Source organism: Taudactylus pleione, unplaced genomic scaffold (genome assembly GCF_031769625.1).
Source record: "Taudactylus pleione unplaced genomic scaffold, aTauple2 ptg000244l, whole genome shotgun sequence".
NCBI classification, from domain to species: Eukaryota; Metazoa; Chordata; class Amphibia; order Anura; family Myobatrachidae; genus Taudactylus; species Taudactylus pleione.
This window is the reverse complement of record NW_028284646.1, coordinates 14,481,014-14,495,000: the sequence shown is the minus strand read 5'-3', so window position 1 is coordinate 14,495,000 and position 13,987 is coordinate 14,481,014. Positions and strand designations below refer to the sequence as shown.

Below are 13,987 nucleotides of genomic sequence, written 5' to 3'. Positions count from 1 at the left end.
ACACACTAACACATACTGTATATACAACACATACACATAAATACACACTAACACATACTGTATATACTAACACATAAATACACACTAACACATACTGTATATACTAACACATACACATAAATACACACTAACGCATACTGTATATACTAACACATACACATACTGTATATACAACACATACACATAAATACACACTAACGCATACACATAAATACACACTAACACATACTGTATATACAACACATACACATAAATACACACTAACACATACTGTATATACTAACACATAAATACACACTAACACATACTGTATATACTAAGACATACACATAAATACACACTAACGCATACTGTATATACTAACACATACACATACTGTATATACAACACATACACATAAATACACACTAACACATACTGTATATACTAACACATACACATAAATACACACTAACACATACTGTATATACTAACACATACACATAAATACACACTAACACATACTGTATATACTAACACATACACATAAATACACACTAACACATACACTTACATTTTAATGCAGCAGCACCAGGATGATAATCATGGGCACCTCACCTCGTTATGCCCCCGCCCCCTCACGCCATAATTCAGCAATTCATGGGTGATATAGGGGCAGGGCTTGCTGTATTGGTTCCGCCCCTATTTTGGCCAGAGTAGAGCTGTGTGCGCTAGTGCTGGGGGCCACGTTGTGTGGGGTGCCCCGGGAGAACCGCCCCTGTCGTCCTCCCTTTAATCTGGCTCTGACCAGCCAGCACATTAGGAACCCAGACAGAGGGATGCAGGCTGCATATCGGTGTAGGCCACAGATATGTTAGACTCTGCGCCTGTGCTCTTGCTCTACGCCAGTCCTACAGGTATGGTTAGCATCCATACCATCCGTGTGAGAGTTCTAACACACTCAGAGGAATGAGGGGGAAGGGATGGCTAGCTCTCCTTACACAACAGTTGAAGCTGTACTCATCCAATTTGATCAATCCCAGCACTTTAACAAAATGTTGATATTATTTACAATACACCTGCAGGCATATGTACTAAGCCTTGGAAAGTGATAAGCTACCTAGCAATCAGCTCCTAACTGTCATTTTTTTAAACACAGCCTGTAACTTGGCAGTTAGGAGCTGATTGGCTGGTAGTTTATCACTTAAAGCACTTAGTACGTCTCCTCCACTGAGAGTCACATATGCAGCTTTCTCTATGCTAGCTGCAAGTGGTTGGAATCTGAATTGCATACTACCCAACAGTGAATGCGGTTGTATTATTCACTACCCACAAGAAAATGGAGCCTGTAAAATGGCTTCTTTATTTTATGATAAAGAGATTAAGGGGGGTATCCAGTGGCGTATCTATAATGGGTGCAGGGTGTGCGGGGGGCCCCTCACCACACACCCTGCACCCATAGTATTACTTACCTCTCCGGAGTCCCACGTTGGCATGGGGGTCCGGCGCTGTAAAAACAACTGGAAAATGGCCACCGCGGCCATTTTCCCGTCATTTGCACATGTGCAATACAGGGAAAATGGCCACCACGGCCATTTTCCCGGTGACCTGCACATACTTTATAGACTCTGGGCGCACTGTAGTCTATAACTCAGGGCGCTGCCGAACAGGAGGGGGCCCGTGTCGGAGGTAAGTCCTACAAATGATATACTGTAGTGCAACTTTGGGTTGAATTTTGGGGGCGTGGTTCCCCTGGATTGCTTTGGTTGGTCTGCTTCAGGGCATCACATTATAACACTTTTACTTCTCTGCACATTTTAACAATTTTACTGTTTGTTTTTATTATATTTGTATTTTCACTTCTCTATCCTATACATGCAGCAGCAGCAGCTGCTCTTATCTTTCTTAAGCTGCATACACACGTAAAGATTTTCTGTCCAACCATCCAACTAGTTGACTGGTTGGAATGAAAATCTGGTAACGTATGGGAGTAAATGATGATGAGCAATTTGCTCCTAAATGCCAGAAAACAGATGAAAATGGTCGTCATACAAGTTTGTTAAATGTTTGATCTAAACAATTTGTTCAAACAACAGTTTTTGTCCATTTTCCGGCGTTTGGGAGCAAATTACTGATTGTCATTTGCTTTCATACCTTACCAGATTTTCATTCCAACTAATCAACTAGTTGGATGGTTGGACAGAAAATCTTTACATGTGTGTGCAGCTTTACTTTACACTTCTATTTTTCTCATTAAAGTGATGCCCTGGGGTGGCTCGGCTGAGTTGGTTTGGGGGTGTCCTGCGCTCTGGATTTGAACCCTAGAATGCTAGGAACCTACCCTACAGAGGTTACCTGGATATGGTGGGTAGGCCCATAACCTTGGCCATGATTATGCTAAAAACCTCTATTTATTGCAAAATTTTATTGCATAATGTATTTATATATAATCAGTCATTTGGAGTTGTGCACCTGTGATCTATCGGTTTCTGTGCCTGCAATAATAGTCTCAACAGGTAGCACCTCCCATTATATATATTTAAGGTGTGCAGTCCAGGACCCTTTCCTATACACTCCTGAAGATCAACAAGAATATTGGCATTTTCAAATGAGCATAAAACACAGATTACCATGGAAACTGTAGAGTACCACTACTTGTGATAATATATATGATTGGTGATATTCAGGGGCAGAAATATGGGAGGTAATGGAGGCACCTGCCGCCGGGCTACAGCACTGAAGGGGCACCTCATCCATTGTCCACAACATATTCACTCCACTTAGGGCTGTAAGTATGTACCATCACGGCCGCCCAATACCTGGCACCCCTTCCTGGCACCTGAGAAGCCGCCATACACTAGTGCAGAGCTCCGTGTCAGACCATCAGCTGCTGCCTCCCTCTATCTATAGCCTGTCTGCATGTGAAGTACTACATTACAGTGTCAGCGGCTGTGACGGGGCGGGGGGGGGGGGGGGGGGGCACCAAATTATAACTTGCCTCCAAGCGTCTGGGATGAATTTAAGCCACTAGTGATATTGCAGATTTAGGAGTCAAAAATAATATTGTGGGACTCAATGGAAAAGCCAAACCATGCAGACTTTAGATCAGGTCCAAAAGATAATTTGTAGGAATAGTGGAGTTTGACTTTGGGTGCACAAGACAAGTAGGCAAAATTTATTATTTCAGTGATCTGTAATAGGAACACATCCATCAGTAAAAATACAGTGACGTAAAGGTGTAACCAAGAAAGATACCTTTACAGGCTTGGGTCTGCTATTTGTCTATGTGAGTTAGGTGTGTTTCTCAGTCATTATTGACACCCACGTTTCAAAGAAAAAGGTACCTTTACAGGCTTTGGTCTGCACCTGTCTATGTAAGTCAGGTGTGTCTTCCAGTCACCCCCTTTTTTGCTATTTGGAGGTATACAAGGGAGATCCACACAAGCCAGAGCTCACCTTTAATAAATGTATATCACCTTCAGGTTTATTGGGATATTAATATGGCACAAGAAGTGACAGACCATTTAATAATCATTGAATTCAAGTATCATTTCTTATATTCACCAGAATTTTTAAACAAATACTACACATTACATATACCAAAAAATATATTAATATAAAAATGTGCTTCAATATTGGATGCAGCTAGAACAATATAAATAGAGGTCACAAACTCTATATTCACAGAAACACAAACAGTAAAGTTCCAGCGCTTCCTCCTAGGCCACTATAGATGGTATAATTCCCTTTTGTAGATTCTTTATAATGGAAATCCCTATATATTTAGTTCTTCTTTCTTTCTTCACACTGATTGCCACCTGCTGGTGTACACATATATCTCTCTATCTGGTACATTGCCTAGACCCCTAGTGCTGGTGGATAATATGTTTTAATTAAATTTCATTAATAAGATTGTACTTCACTATATTTGGCAATCTTTTTTCTTTTATATGCATCTGAGACATATGCCTGGTGGCAATCAGTGTGAAGAAAGAAAGAAGAACTACATATAAAGGGATTTCCATTATAAAGAATCTACAAAAGGGAATTATACCATCTATAGTGGCCTAGGAGGAACGCTGGAACTTTACTGTTTATGTTTGTACTACACATTACATGTTCATATGTATCTTTATGTATGTACGGAAAAAAACCTTGGTCCACTGAACACAAAGAGAAGCATTCTCAGAACATCCATAACACAAAGAAAAAATACGATCTAAATTCCATCTAAGATAAGTATTTCTTCTTTGTACTTTTCTTATCAAACGAGAAGCATCACCAGTTCTCCACATCACATTTTTTTTATAGTGGCATAACTACCACGGGTGCAAGGGATACGGCTCTTATGATGCTCAAGCTGCCTCTGTAGCCAGCCACTGCCCCTGCACCCAGTTATGCACACAAGGTGGGCCGGTCCAGTCAAGGCCGTCAAAGGGGACCCAGGTGTCAGCAATGTAGATTTGGTGCCGGCCAGCAGGCAGTCATGGAGAGACAGCGCCGCTGGTAGTAAGGCAGTCAGAGCTTGTGAACCAGCAGCCAATCAGCAGTGGCGGCTTCTGATTGGCTGTTGGTCCGTGAGCTTTGATTGGCTTGAAACTGTTGCCAGATTCAAATTGCACCTGCGCTGTCTGTCCATAGCTGCCACTGCCTGCCAGTGCACCAGCTGTAATTAGCTGGTGGCCAGCCCCAAACACACCTGCTGGCTGCTGATGGCACACAGGGGGAGGCGAGAGGCTGCTGGAGGGACACAGGCAGGTGAGTTGCTTGGAGGGGCATAATGTGTAAGGTGCACTACTATTTTGTGGAATAATGTGGTTTATGGGGCACTACTACTATGTGGCATAATCTGTATAAGGTATAATGTGGTATAATATGGTATAATGTCTAAGGGGCATTACTGTGTGGTATAATGTGTAAGGGGTACTATTGTGTGGCATAACCTGAATAGGCTATGTGTGGGATTACTTGAATGGAGTCTGTGTGGGGGCAAATGTATGTGTTTTTAATATGAACTTGCATGAGTCATAAAGTTTGCTCAGACTGAGGTTAAAAGGATTATTTTGTAGCTTTCTCGCAGGTTTTTGACAGACTGCCAATTTTCACTGGTGCCAACCCCGGAACCTGTGTAATTTAAGAATGTCCCTCTTTTTAGGGATTGTGTGGCACTCACAAAGTTCAAACCTAGGCAAAAGCCTAATCCTGGTCAAACTACACCACCAAGTCAAATTTGATGGCGCTAGGTCCAAAACTCTGGCCGTGCATAAAGGACAAACAGATGGACACGCTTTCTCGCTTATTATCTAGATGTGTTACACAATGAGACACAAAAATCTAATATTATCACTTGATTATATATAATGTCTTTCTTTTTCAGGAATCTACTTCTCGGTTTGCCTTGCTCTGCTTGTTCTCAGTTTATTGGAGACGGTTATAATCACTCATGTGCTGCATCGTGGAGGGCTACAAAATGGCTCTATGCCTTGCTGGGTCAGGCGCTTTGTCCTGGGTTTTCTAGCTCAGCTCATATGTTACAATATTCCAAATGTCAATGCAGAAATGTCATCTTCCAATAACCATGTTCTGTCTACCACCAATGAAAATGATGCACCAAGACAGCCACCACCTAGTCCTTATCATGAAAAAGTCAGCGACAAAGGTAATTGAAGAATATAACTATCAAGCTAAAAGTTGAGTAGAAGCAGTGACAGTATTATTGGCCAAAGGTACTCTATAACTTAATGAACAGATGACCTTTCCAATTTTGACATGTACTGGTTAAAAGATCAGTAAACCCTCTGAAAAAATGTTTGGGTTGGGTACGGGATACCGGCGCTCAGAATCCTGACACTGGCATCCTGACTGGGTTACAATGCCAACATCTACAGGTAAGTATTCTAACCCTAACCCTACCCCTAAATCTGACATTCCCTCCCCACAGCCTAAACCTAACCCTCCCCCACGAAGCCTAAACCTAAATGTGAATTACCAAAAAAGCTACAAATAAAAACTACAATGAATTCTCAACATATGGGGCACTCACAAAATATTGTGAACACATAATAATGTTATGACTTATGCCTTGTTTATATTTTAGATGTAATAAATATTTGCTTTAACATAAATATGTGTTCCTTAATACTTTTTGAGCCCTATGATGAGAATTCATTGTAGTTTTTATTTATTGGGGCAACATCATCACTACATAATAACAGAGCCTTTGACTGAAAAACAAATGTGCAATCTAGGCTGACCAGGTTATATAGCCAACTTTCTTCCAGTCTATGGACTTCAAGGGCAATTTCTCAGTTGCTTTAATATACTATTCTTTAAACACATATTCACCTTTGCCAAACATGGATGTACAGTAATATCAACACAGATTATTACTCAGCATAAAAGGAGTAGTACCCTTATTGCACATTATGCCATACAGTAGTTCCCCTTATCCACATTATGCCACACATTAGCTCCCCTTACTCACTTTATGCCACGCATTAGTTCCCCTTGTTCACTTTATGCCACACATTAGTTCACTTTATACCACACATTGGTTCCCTTTATTCACTTTGTCACACAGTATTGCCTTATCCACATTATGACACAGTAATGTCCCTTATTCACATTATGCCAGCCACAGTATAGCCCCTTACTCATCTATTCATCTTATCTCTTTCGATAAGCCCGCCCCCTTTTTCCTCTCTCCAGCCACTGGGGTTACTGAGAAAAGAAACCCTGGCTTCCCATTGCTCAACGGTAGCCATCTTTTAGTAGCCTTCTTTGGGTGCAGCCATTTTCTGTTAGCCCCTGGTACTCAGAAAGATCTCTCCTGGCTGGTAGCCATGGTGTTACAGCAGCACAGAATGGCCGGGAAGCAGGTGAATGGGCAGTGGAGGCTAAGGGGTGGTCCGGTGCACCCCTGGACCACCCCTTAGTTATGCCTATGCCACTGATAGTGGAGGATCTTGCTGGGTGAAAGGGTTTCCTACAGGTAATGAAGAGCTTCATGATACTGTCTCTTACGGGAGCAGTCAGGGCCAAATAAGAGGACAGGCACAAAGCTACACAAAGGTTAAGTTTTGAAGGATTGTAGATAACCCCATAGCTGAATTCAATGTTATTAAATGAAGACGTTTTGTGTGACCTTTTAGGATAATGTACCCTGTCTGTGCTAACCACGGATCTGAGACACGTATAAGGGTTAGTTCAGCTCCTCTGGCCTCTATGGCTAGAGCCAACAAAGATGCTAACTTACAGGATAAAATGAAAATGTTGGAGTCTGTTTCCCAGGAAGCTAGGAAATAGAGGAAAGACTTGATGTCCCAAGTATGTGAATATTTTGGAACTATGGGCCTAGAGAGATATATACTTATTAATAAACGTAGGTATAGCTTGTCGACCATTACGTCTGGGATCATAATAGCTAAAGCGGAACTATATGATTTAATGGTAGCTGATGGTAGACTCATACTTAGAGGCTAGGAAATCTAAAGCTAAATGGAAGTAAAGACTGGTGAGAGGGGATTGTTTTGGATCGCCAAAGGTAAAATTTTTTAATGAATGTACAATATCTAGCTCTCTTCCGGTGCGCTTAAGGAGACATTGATTAGGGCTTTTGTATGGGATGCTAGAGATACATCTGTTAACATCCTAGTAATATTGCCATCCACATACATTGTGGGAAGTGTCTCTAATAGGTCTGGGGTCCCCTGAAAGCATTCTTGGGGTAACCCTTGGGGAATTTTTGGTCCTATTTTGGTTGATTAGAGAGAACCAGACTCTGGAAGGCCACACAGGCTATACTACCACAATTTGTGGTACTTTGTCCTCCCTGATTTTTTGTAAGACTTTCAGGAGTAGAGTGGGCGAAGGGAAAGCATAGGGGCAAGTCAGGTTCATCCAAGGAAAGGACATTGCATCTATCCTCAACACCCCTTTTGTCCATAATCTGAAAACAAACCGCTGAATCTGGGCGTTCATGGGACTGGCGAAGAGATTTATCTCTAATCTCCCGAATGTGTGAACTATTTTCTGAAAAATTGGACTTTTCAGTGCTACTGAATCTAGGGAAATTCTTTTGTGGGATAGGGAGTCTGCTAATTCATTTAACTCCCCTGGGATATAATTTGCAAACAGAAGTATGTCTCTCTGAACAGCCCAATCCCACACTTCTAATACCTCTTTGCATAGAGATGTCTTGGTGCCGCCCATTTTGTTTATATAGGACACTGCGGTCATATTGTCCAGGCATACCTGGATACAGACCCCTGTAAGGTGGGTGGGGACTAGAGCCTGTAGGGCTAATTTTGCTGCACATAATTCCAAAATGTTTATGAACAAGCGGGATTCCTACTTTGAGCAGGCGCCCCTTACTGCTTTTACATGTTGCGTACTGTAACAACATGCTGTAGCGTGTTCAGGGCTGCCATCAGAAATTGTGGGGCCCGGGACTGTCAAAATGGGCAGGGCCCCCCTCAACCCGCCCCTCCCCCACAACCTGCCTTCCCCCCTACAAACCCCTTCCCTCACCCCCAACAACCCCCCTTCCCCACTACCTTATTTATACACAATAAAAAATCTTTGTCAAAGACTGACCATTATACTGTATTACATACCTAACATATTGAAGCATACTAAATATAGTTGGATCCTATGTGAGAAAGGACACACAGTCAGTGTGTCAATGAATTTACCTAACCTTGTTTGCTCCTTCATTCTTCTGATGGTCGGCCTCACGGCCTGCCTGCTCCGGACAACTCCTCAGGCGTCCTCACACAACCCGCCCGCTGCAGCTCCTCACTTTCAGTGGTGCGGCATTACGTCATGACGTGACGCGACAGCTTCAATGAGTGAAGAAAAACTTTATTAAGCAAACGTGGCCAGTTGTTAATGTATGAGGTGCAGTGGCAAACACAGGACTCTCAGGGAGGGGTTTCCATTATATATGTCTACACACACTCATATATATACATACAGTATATGTGGCGTAACTAAGGTATTTGGAGCCCAGGGCAAGTTAAAATACAGAGCACTCCCCCAAGTAGGTGGGCTTGACGGAGGACCCCAGTAATAGTCCTCCCTATGTAGTGACCCCAGTAGTGCCCCTTATATTGTGCCCCCAGTAGTAGTCCTCCCCTATTCAGTGCCCCTTATATAGTCCCCCATACAGTGCCCCAAGAGGTGGTCCCCTATGCAGTGCCCCAAGAGGTGGTCCCCCCTATGCAGTGCCCCTTATATAGTGCCAGTGCACCCAGTAGTGGTCCCCCCTTATATAGTGCCCCCCAGCAGTGCCAGTGCCCCAGTAGTTGTCCCCCATTATATAATGCCCTCCCCAGCAGTGCCAGTGCCCCCCAGTAGTGCCCCTTACATATATAACGACAAAGACACACACACAAAAACACTTACCTGTATCCCCGCTCCTGTGCCTGCCACCGTCTGCTTCTCCAATCTCCCGGGCCGACCCGCCCTGCAGAGGGAGCTAGACAGAAGGAGACACTGCCGGAGCCCAGCTCTGACAGTGTCTCCCTCTGTCTAGCTCCCTCTGGAAGGGCTGGGACCATAGCGCACTGCCGATTCACCTGGCAGCGCTTCCGCCTCAGATTGTATGAAAGCCACCTGACGCGGAAGCGCTGACATCTGAACAGCAGCGCCGATCATGGATGGTGCAGAGATGGAGACAAGGCTGTCTCCATCTCTGAAAAAAATTAAAACTGGTAGGTCAGGGGGGGTTCTGTGTACTTAGAACCCCCCCCCCCCTCCCCGTGCGCTACTGATAGCGGGAGGGTGCCTGGATGAGAAGTGACTTATTAGTCACTTACTCATTTTATTGTGCGGCAGCAGCAGCGCGGAGGGCGGGGCATGGTCGGGTCCATAGCACTGGATGCGGGCTGCTGCATGATGATAGGAGTGGGCCCGCGGCTGAGCCTGTCAGTTGTTGCTTCCGACGTGGGCTAAGGGGATAGCGGCAGGCAGGCCGGCGGGCCCCCCGAGTACCCGGGCCCGGGACTAAAGTCCCGGCAGTCCCCCCCTGATGGCGGCCCTGAGCGTGTTGTTACAGTGTGTCCGTGGCACTTATTGGATTTCTGTAGAGAACATTGTGGTACAAAAGGTGAGTATTTGATCTTTTTTTCAGGTACTTCCATAGTATACTTTACGTTGAGAAGGGGACGTGAACATCTGGAAGCAGGTGAGTATGTGTGAGTGTGTATGGATGTAATAAATCTTTATTTTCATGCTGTGTGTCTTGTGTTTTTTACACATTTCTTTACAGGCGAACTACATGTACCAGCAGCCACTTAATGCCCCGCATGCTGGTACTTGTAATTCTCCAAGTACCAGCATGCGAGGGAGGCTTGCTGGGACCTGTAGTTCCACTGTAAAGACAATGTTGATAATTCTATTTTTAACACTACATACACTATCAACCCGCCACCAACCGCCAAGGGGCGGCGGGGATAGCCCCTTGCTATCAGCCTAGGATAGGGTGCCCTTGAGAGGGGGACCCCTTTATTGGAGGGGTCCCCAACTCCCCAGAGATCCCTGGCCTGGGCTGACTAGCGGTCAGTGCTGATGCTGCAGCTGGGGGGCCACTAGAAAGAGCTGGTTTTAAATATAGGGGGAACCTCACGCAAATTTTTTCTCCCTATATTTAAAACCAGATCTGGCCCTGCTGCCTGGTGCTGGTTCTTAAATTAATGTGGAACCCTACACATTTTGATCCCTGTAATTTTAAGAACCAGGACTGGCTGGCAAGTCCGGGGCTGGTTAGTCTTTTGGGGGGGGGACCCTATGTAATTTTTTATTTAAACTTTTAACCTTTTTTTCTATTTACAGGTAGAAACATACATGGATCACAGTGATCTGTGTATGTTTCTGCCAAACTCGCAGATCACAGGCAGATTAATTTTTTTCATGAGTTTTACAGGAGAGTTCTCCCTTCTCATGAAAGTTTAGAAACTCTCTGCTTGGTAAATTCCCGAGTCCTATCTTCACTAGTGAATAGGTTCTCGAGTTTTACCGATGGGGAATTGAGAGTTTGCTAACTCTCCAGTATTTTCCCGTAGCAAAGGAGATCTCTCTCCCGAGCTTAACATTAGTTAATTTGCGAGTGGGAAAAAATGTCCAAACTCTCCAGAGATTGCAGACTCTCCCAAACTCGATTCTTAGTAAATTTACCCCTTACACTGGAGTTATATATAGACTTTTTAGACATAAAACATTTAGCTACCTTTAGATAAAATGCCTCCAATATACACACAAATTTTAGAGTGAAAAAAATAGTGTCTTTACAAACACATTTAAAATGACTTCTTCTTATAACACTGTTGCCTTATGCATTATAGTAAACACATTGTATCAACTTAATGTGCAGAATATATGTAACCAGTCCGCGGATAACGATTTTTTAGCACAATTGATGGGTGGACACCCACCCAAGTCCAGAAATAATAACCTAGATGCCACTCTAGATCCAAGCAATAATTGTAGCTGGCAATAGGTGAAGCCGGTGATAAATATAGCATAAAATATGGCCAAAGTTACTTTCCAATTAAGGTTTTGAAATTAAAAGTCCATGCGTGGCCCAAAGCCAATGATATACTCACACATGAGCAAATGGAAAAACCCAAGAGAGTCCCGAATAATCCTGCTGTTGTCACCCATTGGTGAAAGTGAGAGAGCTGGACCCACGTACCTCTGTGTTACATCTGCTGGGATCCCACGAGAGACCCGCTGGTGTTGCCGATTCCATGTACGGATTTCCACTACTTATGCAACCGTAAGCAGGATGGCAGGCTTGTAATATCCACATACTTCTGTTTTATGTCGGCTGGGATCTCCCACGAGACCCGCTGGTGTTGCCGATTCTGTGTACGAATGTCCATTATTTATACAACCATTGGCAGGGTGGTGGGCTTGTAGTGTCCAGGTTTAGGGCCAGCTGATGATAGCAAAAGTTTGGAAGTAACAAGTCTGTAACGTGCCATGGTACATATAGAATTCCGGCAGTTAGGAGATTTAAAAGAAGAGGCCAAGTTCAGGAAAACCTTGACGCATTTCTCTGGGTACGTTATCTCCCGGGTTCCTCAGAAGGTAAAGTCTGGGAGTACCAGCCATCCCTTTGGATCAGGAAATTATTATTTGTGGACTGGATGGTGACTTGATTTCTACAGGTGACAACAATCATAAAACACCTCCTCTCCGTATGTCTGTCGGGGTGTTGCATTCAGAGACCATTTCTTTTTACCTCCTCCATTGTCCATTAGCTCCTGTCATTCTCGGTCTCCTGTGGCTCAGGGATCAGTATCCCATAATTGATTGGTCTTCTGGAGAAATAATTAGATGGAGCCATGCCTGTCAAACTCATTGTCTGACTGTCCCTGTTAGGTCAGTTCAATTTACGGTTGCTAAAGTTCCTCCAGCCATCCCACTTCAGTACAGAGATTTTGCCAATGTCTTCTCCAAGCAGCTAGTGGATGTCCTTCCTCCGCATTGCTCTTACGACTGTGCCATCAACTTAATACCAGGTGCCAAATTACCAAAAGGCTGGTTGTATTCTCTGTCTATGCCAGAAGAAAAGGCGATGAGGGATTACATCAAGGACACATTGGCTTAGGGATTCATCTGCCCCTCTAAATCACCGATCGGGGCTGGCTCTTTCTTTGTAGAGAAGGACGGGTCCCTCCATCCCTATTTTGACTATAGAGGCCTTAACAACATCATCGTTAAAAATTCCTACCTGCTACGTCTCATCTCGGTGCTTTTTGATCAGCTACGCCAGGCATCTATTCTAAGATTGTTCTCCGGGAAGCATACAACCTGATCCGGATTAGGAGTGGTGATGAGTGGAAGACGGCCCTCAATACTCACTCAGGGCATTAAGAGTACCTGGTCATGCCGTTCGGTTTATCCAACGCTCCAGCAGTTTTCCAGGATCTCATCAACAACGTCCTTCAAGAATTCCTGGGAAAATTTGTTGACGTATATCTGGACGACATTCTAATTTTTTCTCAGTCGATAGACCAACATAATCACCACGTACGTCTAGTTCTACAGAAGCTATGAGTGAACCACCTCTACGGCAAGCTGGAGAAATGTGATTTAGATGTCACCCAGATTTCTTTCCTAGGCTACGTTTTTTCTTCCCAGGGGTTTTCCATGGACCCTAGTAAAGTCGAAGCTATACTAAAATGGGTCCAGCTAATTTCCCTCAAAGCAATACAGCGTTTCCTTGGCTTCTCTAATTATTACCGCAGATTTATTAAGTTTTTTTCCACCATTGTTGCTCCCATAGTGGAACTGACCAAAAAGGGTGCGGACAGCTGAAATTGGCCATCCAAAGCAGTCCAGGCCTTCAAAGCCCTTAAGGTTGCATTTACTCAGGCTCCAGTACTTCAGCACCCTAATCTGGATCTTCCATTTAATCTGGAGGTAGAAGCTTCCGAAGTAGGAGCCTCGGCCATTCTGTCTCAGAAGGATCTTGCTGATGATAGATTGCACCCCTGTGCCTTTTTCTCTCGCAAGTTCACCTCAGCAGAATGCAACTATGATGTGGGAAATAGGGAGTTGCTGGCGATTAAATGGGCCTTCGAGGACTGGAGACACTGGTTAGAGCAGGCCAAACACCGGATCACGGTTCTTACTGACCACAAGAACCTGTCTTACATTCAGTCTGCAAAGAGGTTGAACTCTCAGCAAGCACGCTGGGCTTTGTTCTTCACTCGGTTCAACTTCCTCATATCTTTCCATCCCGGTTCCAAAAACATCAAGGCAGATGCTCTCCAGGAGCTTTGAACCAATGCAGCAGACCTCCAGTTCAGATGAACCAATTATTCTGACTCCTTCTTCCACTGTGCTATCACCCGAAATTTGGCTGAGCTCATTCAGGCCTATCAGTCAGAGTCACCTCTAGATAAGCCTTCTGGTCTTCTTTTAGTTTCAGAGAGATTCAGGAGGTCAGTCCTACTAGATTTTCACGCTCGTCAAGCTTTTGGTAACCCAGGCATCAGTA

General features: G+C 44.1%; 1 protein-coding gene across 1 annotated transcript in view; it reads left to right on the top strand.

Annotated features, from left to right (window-relative positions):
* The window catches only part of LOC148516706 (5-hydroxytryptamine receptor 3A-like), a 62,664-nt gene that overhangs the window by 40,654 nt on the left and 8,023 nt on the right, over nt 1-13,987 (top strand). The window contains exon 8 of the mRNA XM_088479740.1: nt 5,357-5,638. Within this exon, the coding sequence (XP_088335866.1) occupies nt 5,357-5,638 (282 nt within the window). The remainder of the gene's footprint in view (nt 1-5,356; nt 5,639-13,987) is intronic.